The sequence below is a fragment of the Musa acuminata genome, chromosome BXJ3-5 (genome assembly GCF_036884655.1).
Source record: "Musa acuminata AAA Group cultivar baxijiao chromosome BXJ3-5, Cavendish_Baxijiao_AAA, whole genome shotgun sequence".
NCBI classification, from domain to species: Eukaryota; Viridiplantae; Streptophyta; class Magnoliopsida; order Zingiberales; family Musaceae; genus Musa; species Musa acuminata.
The window spans coordinates 37,656,283-37,667,864 of NC_088353.1; the positions used below are offsets into that span (position 1 = coordinate 37,656,283).

The window sequence follows — 11,582 nt, forward strand, 5'->3', positions numbered from 1 at the left end:
AAACAATAAATCACACGTCCGTATACAGTAGTATCACATGACCGTAGTACCTCTTCCAATGGAGCGATTCAGCATCTCCCGACGCCAAAGCACTCGATAGGATCGAGTTGGATGATGATATTGATACATCCGAGAAGAATATGAATCCATACGAACAAGAATATGGAATCGAGAAATTATGGGCAGTTTCATTCTGGTCTGTTGCCAATGTCTCACCACCTTCTGTGAAGAAGAACCCATCACTGTTCTCACCAACTAACACCCCAAATCCTTTTCTTGGAAAATAAAATAAGATTCATCTTATTAAGTAAGCACATGCAACTGCATAATATCCTTAATTACAAGCTTAAAACAGCACGGAATCACAATAATACCCTTAATTACAAAATATATTAACTATCCTGTTCTTCCTAACCCTTTCTATTTGCCCTCTTCAAGATATAACCATTTACTTATTCGGGTTATACTCATTAACATATGCCACTATCCTCCATACTAACTAACACCCAAATCCTATCAAACTTCATCAAATATGAGGCCCACTTCGGTGTCTGTCGGTACAGGCCCATATAAGCCCATGGCCAGGAGACAGACCGAACACGAACCCAAAACCAAAGCCCAATGATCATCAATGGTTGCATGATGCGTAATCGGGGATTTAGGGGCTCGCACGTAAATATGGCCGTCGGCTTCCGACCATTTTACCTTTAGTGGAATTCCTTTTCGACCTTTTCGTCTTCCCCCTTAGTTCTTCTTTCTTCCACCGTCCTGCGGGCCGAGTGGGGGAAGCTGGCTGCGCAGATCTGGAAGCGGCTGTTCCCGTCGGGAAGCGGCACGAGGAGGCTGCTGTTTTACGCCTCGGGGTCGGTGAGCCGCAGTTCGCCGCGGCGGGCGGCGGATCGCTTCGCCCGCATGGACTGCTGCCGCTCTGCCAACCCCTTCCGCCTCTGCTCGGCCCTCCGGGTGCTCGGCTCCTTCATGGTGTTTCTGGTGCTCGCCATCGTCACCCTCTCTTACTACGCGGTAGTCGTCGTCGCCTGGGGCCCGCGCCTCTCTCACGGCTTCCCCGTCTCTGTCCTTGCCTCTGTCATCATTGTCGTCTTCCATCTACTGGTACGCGGAATCCAAACTATACTCAATGTCCAATACCCTTGTAACCAATGTTGGGAGGAATTCTCTTACTTGTCATAACTCCTAATTGAAATTTTATCTGCCCAACGAACCAAAAGAAGAAATAGTAATTGTTGCAGGCGTGGATATTTGTGAAGCCGCCTCAAGATCAGATATTTCGAACAGAAAGGTAAAACTAATGGTGACTTTTTTGTAAGGCCCAACAATAGGCATAATCGATTGGGTTATTAGGTAAGGGCCTGAGAAAAGGACACAATGTAGATATGTTGCAGCTTAATAGTGCTCCTGCCTATGCTGTGCTAGTGAAGGTTTCCCCTTTTTGGTTTTCTTTGCAGAGGGGTCAAACGAGTCGATTCCTTTTCTCCTCACCTCCTCTTTATATGTCTAGTCCAGGTTGTTATTGAGCAGCAAAATGAGATGTGATGCTCTAACAGGATGCAGATTGAGGTGGTCTGACATTCAATTGTCTCTATGCAGATGACTGGCTTGTTTTAATGGAAGCTAATAACAAGAATACAGAGTGTTGTACCTGGTGAGATAGAATGGCTGGACTTTTGGGAGTTCAGAGACTGGAAGATTTTAAATTTTACACTTTGCTTTCAGTAGATTCCATTCCCCCAGTACAACCAATTGTTGAAATCAATTCTGATGGGGATGGTGAGCCTGTCTTATAAGTATGGAGCTGGATTTCTTATTAGAAATGAGCAGGGTCATATTGTTTGAGTTGGATATCATCACTTGGTTGTTCATTCTGTTAAATGTTAATAATATTAAATAATTCGGAGGTGCTTGGAGAGGGTAAGAAACAGCTATCTTTTTCATATTATGCTAGAGTAATTTGGATTGGACAAGTTTCAGAAACTATAATCTAGATGTCATGATGCTTAATCTCTAAATGTTGTCATGTGTTATACCGAGTATTGGTTAATCTGTGCTGAATTAATTGTATTTTGCTTGCTTTTGAAAGAGTTATGAAGACACAATGTGCTTTTGTAGAGAAGGTTTATGCCTCCAGTCAGGGATGTTGCAAGGGAATTAGTGATTAATGGGTACTTGGGGACCTCAGACATGCTTTTACTGAGAGGCTCTTCCTAAAGAAAAAGTAATTCAAGTATAAGTAGGAAATTGTAGAAATGCATAAGTGAGGTTATTTTATTGTAGGATTCGGCATTCTTAGCTAAAAGTTGCAGAATCAAGGGGTTACTGATGGATACTGTAGGTTCCATGTCTTGGAAGTTATATTATGATGTTATGCTGCATGTTCAATATTAAGGTTTCAGAAGGGAAGAGGTAGGCAGGTGGACATTTTCTTGTTATTATATGAACACGGTTTCCTCTAGACAAGCTTCATATTGTTGCATTAGAGTTCACTGATATGCTTCTAGATTTTTCAGAATTTATCTTTTTCTTTTTGCAAAAAGAAACATTAGTTAAGATTTAACAATTCTACCAAATGACCTATTGAGGTCGTTTTGGATAGTTACATACAGATCATGAGAGAAAAGGTCTTCCCATATGACAGAAAGCTTATCAGATCTGGAGTTTTTGGCAGCCCAGTGTGCTGCTAAATTACATTCTCTAAAGCCATGTAAAATGGCATGGGAATTAAGCTGTAACAATTGATGTTTGATGCCATTAACTGAATGCTTGATTAGCCATGGGGGTTGCTAGTTTGATTTGAGCAGGTTTACTAATGTGATGGAGTCTGTCTTAATTTGTAAATTGACGTAACTATTGTTGAGTGCATATTGGAGTCCCAATTCTACAGCTTTTGCTTCACACTGTAGTGCTGAGCTGCTGCATATATACTGAAGTCCAGCTGCTTTGCATCTTCCACGAGGGTCCCGGAGAATGAAGCCAGTTCCTCCATCTTGCAAAGAACAAGATCCATCAGTGTTTAATTTAAACTAGCCTACAGGAGATTTTTGCCATTGAAGATGTAGAGTTTTGGTTAGTATCGAGTCTTTAGACAGATGATCTGGCATAATAGCCAGTGTGAGCCAGAGCCTGAACCCCAACACACTTAATGGAAGGTGTTGAGTTATTAAAGAGGGCATTATTCCTTGATTTCCAAATGAACCATAGTTGGTTTGCAATGACTGCCTGTATTAACTTTCCCCATCCTGTGATTGTCCCTTCTTTCAGTCAATCACCCTGAAACCAGATAAGTTTATATTCAAAAGTGTATTGGAGATTGTTTTGCCACCAATACCATAATTGGTTGGAAAAGGAACAGGTAAAAAACAGATGTTCAATAGTATGAAAGGTCATATTGAAGTGGCGAAGTCTATCAGTAGTAGGTAGTCTTTGGTGAAGAAGTTTCCAATAGAAGAGGTGAATTCTAGGAATAACGGCCTAAGGGGAAGGCTACACAGATCACGCCAGCCATACCAACATTCTGAAGTATTTGTATTTAGGTTCTTTAGATGAATAAATGCACCCCTTGAAGTAGCTTTCCCAGAAGGGTGACCCTTCCATATCCAGGTGTCATCACTAGGAAACTTAGCAATCTCTACAGCTTTTATAGCATCCAAATCAGACATGCACATATCCAATAACAACTGGTATTTCTAGCTCCCAGATTGGATTAGCACATCAATCTTAGCATCTGTAGGCAGCACACTACAATTAATAAATGAAGGTTTGTATTGGAAATGTATATTATAAAGCCAAGGGTCTTGAGACAAAGATGTACTTGATCAACCTTAGCAGAATTTATCTTTTGCAACTGTGTGAATCTCTGTAAAATAAACATTGTCGAATGTGGTTGTTTCTACTGTCCTTTCACCTTGTGAATATTTAAAGTGTTTTTCTATTTACATGTTTACTTACACAAGTAACATTAAATGTTTCCTGTCATGTGCAAGATCATGATGGTGTTTTGTGTAGGATGACTTATTTTGAGTAATAGATAAATCTACTTGTCTTTGCTTAAACTTTGTTAAATTCAACTTATAATTGCTCATCTAGCTGTCATCATTATTGTGGATGCTATAACTGAAAAGGTTTGTTTGCAAATTATTCAAGACCGTGTTTTTCTCTGCAGCTTGCATTGTTAATATGGAGTTATTTTATGGTAGTTTTTCATGATCCTGGTGCTGTTCCTGCTAACTGGAGGCCTTTACTTGATGAAGAGGGTTTGGAAAGAACTGCTTCTGCAACACTGTCTGATTATATTGCTCCTGAAACAAGAGCTTCTACATCTTCCACTCCAGAGGGAATAGAAAGAAGACCACATACAGGATATTGCGCTCGTTGTCAAAATGGCAAACCTCCTCGTTGCCATCACTGTTCTGTTTGTATGTTAGTCTTGTTCTTGCTATTTGATTGTTCGTAGAACTAATTAGTTTTTGTTTTCCCAGCATTGTTTATCTTTGCGAGTACTTGCTTGAACTTTTTCTCAAAGTCCTCTTTTTATGCTATAAAAGATGAACTGCCAGTAAGAATTTGTCATTGCACTATATCAATCATTAATTATTTTTTCTTAATGTATAATTTAACAAATTATACTTAATATGCAGATTTTATATAACTTAATATCAGGTAGTTTGTTGGATATTAGTGATTGAGTAATAAAAAAATGTTCAGTAATTGCTAGGAATTGCGGTTTCTGAATTTGGTCATAACATCTTCTTCAATGATGGACGGTTCTTCACTCATATTTTAAAACAGGCCTCTTGACTTCTGTGGTTGTTCATTTTCAGTCATCTGATTCTTGTAGGTCAAAGATGCGTGCTTAAGATGGATCATCATTGCGTATGGGTTGTTAATTGTGTAGGGGCTCGCAATTACAAATTCTTTCTCCTATTTCTGGTATGTCTAGTATTTTTCAATATGCATGTTCTACTACACATCAGGTCGTTAGATTTTGGATGATAAGTTCTGTCCATGCATTGCTTGAATTTTGAAGTTCAGTTTGTAAACAATGAATATGATTTAATGCATGACCAAGAACAACTCTACAAGATGGCATTTGAAAAGAATTTATGGTTTTGGGAAACTGAATATTATTATAGGATACGATGGAGTTGATACTTTGTGAAATAGAGATCTTTGAAAATTGCAATAATTTTTTAAGTCAAATGAAAAATAAATGATTGGTAAAATTTCATTTGTTATCATATTATGGGTTTTTATTAATAGATCTAAAAAATATTAGTATTTTTTACTTCATATTGTTTTGTGAGCTCTTTAATCTTTTTACTTAAAATTTTTTGTCTCAAATTAATGATTTTTTATTTTTATGAATTTAATAATTCTAGTTCCTTTTTATCCTAACCTGGACCTTGGATCCATATTGCTTGATCCAGTGATCTCATTTCTGATCTCAAATTATTTTGGATCACAAAATTTCAGTTTTAAGAGCTTGTATGCCTATAGACTTCAAAATGGAGCTTTCTACTGCCATAATGAGCCACGTGAGGTTGAAACAAGGATGCAAATGTTTCCAGCCTTTTTTGTACAATGCCAATAAGGCATGAAACAGGTAAAAAGACCTTCAACCTGAGATTTTGTAGGACAACGGCTGGAAACATTTGCATCCTTGTTTAAATTTGTACTAGTTGATATCGTTGAAAATTTTGTGGTGAATAGAAAACCTTGATTTGTCGCAGAGTAAGAACCAAAAATTAAAGTTTCTTTAGATTTGTCTAAAAATGCTGCTGCTGATTCATGAATCATTGGTTCGCTTGAGTAGGATGTCGTAATGTGCTAGCTTTTACTTTATGTGAAAGCTAATTACTGTTCAATTTTGTAAATTCTGATCTTCAATCCAGAATACAAATCGATCATACCATTCTGTCTTTCTACTTCAAAAAATTGTCCTAGAGATTAATTTAGTCATCTCCTTACCTATTCTGTGTAATTCTGTATTTGTATCTGTAAAATTTTAGTTTAGACATTTCTATTATGGAAATTTAGGTAGAATGTGTAGGAAGATGGAGACTGAATAACCAAATATGTGCACAGAGCTAACAGTTAAATCACTTGTCTGATGGACATTCACCAAAGACTTGATTTCCATGCTCAAGTATGAGGTTTCTAGGTGGAAGTGAAGCTAAATTGGTGACTTGATTTTTATCCAATAATTAGTTCAATTACATGGTATGATCCTGGAATTACAATTTGTTTAGACCTATCAGTTAATCCTTGATGATTTTCATTAACAACAAATGTGGGCACATACACATGCACAGAGGATCACATCTTCTGCTGCGCAAAAGGATGGAAGTCATATATGTGGTCATTCTTTGCAGTTTGTTTTATAGTCATTGTTCATTTTACAACTGGTTTACATGATTTCACTTGCTAATGATTATCTGCAACATTCAGTCAAGTAGCAAGCTTCTTCATTGTTGTAAATGTTTGCTGATGTTTATAAAAATGGTTATATGAATTTTTGTCCCTCAAAATGCACTTCTCTAAATTTTTAATCTCAGATATATACTTTCCTGGAGACGATTTTGGATACCTTTGTCTTGCTTCCAAATTTTGTCAAGTTCTTTGGTGATGCGAGGAAACATTCTAGTTCACCTGGCAATCTTGCGGTTACATTTCTAGCTTTTGGTAAGCTTTATTCCTACATCCAAAAAATAAGAGCTTACCTTTTATTCCAAGTTTTCCAGTGGTATATTTATTATGGCTGTTCTTTATTGCAGTTCTTAATTTAGCTTTTGCATTAAGCCTTCTCTGTTTCGTGGGCATGCACACATCTCTTGTCTTGAGCAATACTACCACGATAGAGGTAATATATGACTTTTGAGAGTGTATTTTGTTTCTCATTAGACTCTGAAATTGCTTATTACGCAAACTGGAATTTGCCTTTTGTTAGAAAAACACATTCAAACAGCTATTTTTAGGTGTTTAGGTGGTTATGAGTGTGGAAGCATATAGACTCATTTTCTTTTTATCCAAATACAATATGCATGCTTTAGGTTTATGAGAAGAAGAAGGCAGTTATCTGGAAGTATGACTTAGGAAAGAGGAAGAACTTCGAACAGGTACTTAATCATTTACCCTGACAGAGCATTTTTCTCATGATCTCATTTCTTTACTATATAATTTAGGTTTTCGGAACAAAGAAGTTGTTGTGGTTCCTCCCATTATTCTCAGCAGAAGATTTAGAAAAGATACCTGCACTAAAAGGCCTAGATTTTCCAACACGCTCAGATGTTGAGCTGTGAAGTATGGTGGATCTATGCAGTTTCTCCACCAGTCACGCAGCTATCTTATGTCATTTGTGCCTTACAATGTAGATGTGTATGTTATGTATATTACTCGATTAACTTCGTTTTTTGGTTGATAAAAAGACATAGTGATCAATAGGCAACCATCTGTCCATTTATAACCTGGAATATATATATATATATATATATATATATATATATATATATATATATATATATATATATATATATATATATATATATATATATATATATATATATATATATATATATATATATATATATATATATATATATAATATGAGAGTTAGAAAATTATATACTGAATTTTACAGATCCAATGAGAACCAATACTAGTATGTGGAGTTTGGTTTAGGTATGTATTTATGTTTTATTATTATTTTTTAATAAAACCAAATGAGTGTGAATACCAAATTGAGATTTTATTAATTTAGGAAGATGTCACATGTCGTATCTTGAATGCTGATAGCAAGGATTTGAGATCAAATCCTATCTTGCTTATCCTAGCAGAAAAAGCCATACATCAAGACTTAACTGATAATTTAAAATTCATAATTGAATACGAAAATTAGATTATGGTTGTTTAGGAAGCAGTAGTGTTTCACATATACATGCAAACAGTTCTCGTGAGATATGAAGTTGTTTTATCCATTGGTCGTGACGGATGCTATGCTTGCAACACCACGACTAGCTGTCACGAACGGTCATCGCGCACTCGTAATAACTTCGTTCCACGAATCGTTCGTTGCTCACATCTACATGTATAGTTGCTTGACAACATGTTTTCTCTTGATTTTGGGTCATTTTGATTGTAAAAATGTAAGTTCGAACAAGCTGCAGCGTTACAAAGTGATCGCTCACCAAACCGAGCAAAACAGCTCAAACAGCTTCGTTTTCGCGTGTCGCGGGTTGATTTATGGAATTTGCCTCCGCTCACTAAAACGTCAGCCATCTCAGCCCCTTTGAACCCCCGGGTGGCATGGGGCTTCGAATATATATCGGGCGTTGAACACTCTTTTGCAAATTCGCACGTTGCCTTGACGGGAACTTGTTGTCGCACCCAGGACCAGGTGAGCGGCTGTTTGTGGGCTTGCAGTTGTTCGTTCAACCTTCTAAAGCCCTTGTTTTCCCCCTCTCCCGTTTTTCTCTTGTGCACGCAAGGTGCTCGTTAAATTGCTTGTAAAGCTTCCCCTTTTCGCGAGACTTCGAGACTTGTCCGTTGCTCGTTTTTTCGAACTAATCAACTTTCTCTTTTACAGGTCCTTCGGGACCTACGAGAGGTTACAAGTGGGTTGATCTTTGCGGAGCAATATCGTAAGGGCGAAGCGTGACTTAGGCAACGCAAGCTAAGTTCGCGTCTTGGCCGCAAGGATGCCTCACGCCTTAGGTAATTATTCCAACTAAGACCGTGACATAGCGTCGGCCACAAACGAAGTCGCAGACTATCGCATAAGCACAACAAATCGGTAAACTGTACACCAAGACAGTTCAAAGGAACCGCATGGAGAATAGAGAAAGATGTGATGATCTCCATAGTATTCGCAAAATTTGTTTTTTAGGGATCTTAACCTTTTCTATTCCTGTTTTTAGACAAAGTTGGACTAATCACAGAGGGCACAACAAGTTGGGGACTGAAATGTAACTTAGGATTGTAAAGGTACGTTTTTCTCTCCCCAAAATAATTCAAATTGATCTGTCAACTAGGTGAGATTTGCATCATACCCATACGTACTAGAGTAACAAAAGGATGATACATTCTAAATTGTAATATTTACTATTGAGTATCCAACATATACTCTCTCCCTCTACATTTGTTAGTTGTTAGGATCTAACATTTTGGGTGTGATAGATAGTTGATATGCATCCTGCATTACTTATTTTATGAATGCTTCGATTTGGGATGGGTACCACCATTGATGTGAAGTTTTCTTGACGAGAGATTTTACTTATTTAACACATTGTATAACTACAGCCCACGCAAGAATACAGGATCTGTGAAAATTTTGACCTTTTTCTTTATTGTTAATAAGTTGTTCTTTTACACAACTGTCATCACAATTTTTGTCCAACTTCAATTTGGTTTCAATTCATATGATATAGGAAAGCTATTGACGTAAAGCACTAAAAGCGGTTAATAAATTGATTTTGTCCTACTATCAAGTTGGATAATGTTATTGGTGTGGTGGTTGTAATTACCAAAGAAAAAGAGGCTATAGAGTCTAAAACAATCTGATATTATGTTTAGACACTTTCTGCAGTTCTGCCCATAAAACATTATTTAACTACTTTGATAACTTTGGTTCTAACACAGCTTTTTCTTTTCCTTTATGAATTTATTTAAATTTATTTATTTTACCTGTTTCTCTGAATCTATCTGTCGGATTTCTTGCTCATGAATCCTGCATGAAAATGAAATTAGGAATTGTATTAATTACATTTACCTCCTAATCTAGCGATTAGGAACCTGTTACATGATTGAATCAAAAATTTGTACCCTTGCCTGTTGATATTGAAAATATTTTATAGTATAAAATAATATTTGAATATTAATTATTATTTAATATTCCTTTAAAGTTTTATTTTCTTGATAGTAAATAATCAAAATAAGGGACATATTTTTCATAAAGCTTCAATATTAAAAATTTAAATAATTTTTAAAATATTTAATGTCACTGATAAAAAAAAATATTAATTTAAAATTTAAAATTTAAAATTAATACTTTATATTTATAACCACTTCATAGGTGAGATATCTAAATGAGAAGAGTCTTCAAAGGTGAGGAACCCTAACTTGATATGCCTAAGTGAAGAGAAAGCTTTCAAGAGTCACATATCATATTTTTCCATTCCTTGACTAGATTTGTCAATTTATTACTCAAACTAATTAAAAAATTAATCTAAGTTATGGTTTAGAAAATAGAGTTAGCATCCTCATTACTATCTTTTTATTTTTTTAATTGCTTTATCTAACATTATATATTATTTTTGCTCATCACATATTAATTTTATTTTTTTAGTTACTTGCATTGCTCATTTATTTTTTGAATAGTTCATTTACATTTATGAGTTTTTAGTTTTTATTATCAATTTTGTTTATTCATTTATGATATCTAAATATTTTAGTTATGCCCAAATTTGATATTCAGGAATGTGTGTCAAAAGCATCGCATGTAGCCTCATCAGTTGCCCTGAAACTTCTGTATTATTTTGATAATTTAGATATCTATTTATAGTGGTTTAATGTACCATCCCGAACCCCATAATGTTATACAAACTATGGAGGATCTAGATTAGGTTTTGTAATTGTGTTGGCTTACATAAATGTTAAACATGAAGCAAAACAAATCGCTTTTGAAGCCACTTGATTGCCACGTAGGTGGTGGTATAACTTCATCTTACGTGGGGATATATCGATCCAACATTTAGGTTCAACCTAGGTGGAGATATATATAACTTTGAAGAATTTTTGTCTTGGCTCAATCTATTGATGTGGTTGATGATTTATCTTGGCTCAATCCATTGATGTGGTTAATGATTTATCTTGGCTCAATCCATTGATGTGGTTTACGGTTTATCTTGGCTTAATCTAAGTTATATGTGAATTGGTATTGTATGAGCATATTTCATTCGTACATTAAGTATAATTTTTATAATTATAATATTATGATAGATAGGATAAGTATTCCGAATTCTCCTAATTAAATTTGGACTCAAATCTGAATCACGTTTATAATCTTACAATTGTTACAATTACCTACAAATGTATTAATTACAAAATTAATACCTACTACCTTGAACAAAATGAGAAAAAGATTAAGTTGGTCTCAACACTAAATACTTTTATGGAAAGAAGATTAATAAGAATGTTATATATCTTTCCCTTAAACTAATAACTTTAAGGGATAGTCTCAAACACTTACACCTACATCTAAGCCTTTGCATATTTTAAGATGTAGCCTTTTTCTTGTTGAACTCAAAGGCTCAGACTATTGCTTTTTGCCCTTGTAGTTAGAGAGGTTTGCCTCGAATCCTAGATCTAGTTATTCCACTTACCCTTTGCTTTGACCCAACACTTCAGATTAATTTGACGAACAGGGGTCTAAAGCTTGTTATACAAACACCTCAACTTGGATATATTTATTATCATTCAGTCCTATATAATGGCATCCTGTAACTCTAAACTGCTGAAAGCATTGTAGGTTCTAGAGTAAACGGTATCAACGTCCTAAAGTGTTTCAATTCAAT

General features: G+C 35.6%; 1 protein-coding gene across 1 annotated transcript; it reads left to right on the top strand.

The window, feature by feature from the left end:
• The first annotated feature begins 475 nt into the window (after positions 1 to 475).
• On the top strand, positions 476 to 7,459 carry LOC103985689 (probable protein S-acyltransferase 12). The gene is made up of 7 exons (XM_009403472.3): positions 476 to 1,113; positions 4,178 to 4,430; positions 4,853 to 4,944; positions 6,570 to 6,696; positions 6,789 to 6,874; positions 7,065 to 7,130; positions 7,197 to 7,459. Exons 1-7 carry the CDS (start codon positions 913 to 915, stop codon positions 7,311 to 7,313), a joined length of 942 nt encoding a protein of 313 aa, XP_009401747.2. The 5' UTR covers positions 476 to 912; the 3' UTR covers positions 7,314 to 7,459.
• The last annotated feature ends 4,123 nt before the right edge of the window (positions 7,460 to 11,582 follow it).

Bases quoted from the DNA above. Each gene is read 5' to 3' on its own strand.
- LOC103985689 (XM_009403472.3), top strand. From the start codon at position 913: ATGGACTGCTGCCGCTCTGCCAACCCCTTCCGCCTCTGCTCGGCCCTC. The intron at 4,945-6,569 runs GTATGTCTAGTA...TTTTAATCTCAG, and splicing joins AATTCTTTCTCCTATTTCTG to ATATATACTTTCCTGGAGAC. The intron at 6,697-6,788 runs GTAAGCTTTATT...TCTTTATTGCAG, and splicing joins GGTTACATTTCTAGCTTTTG to TTCTTAATTTAGCTTTTGCA.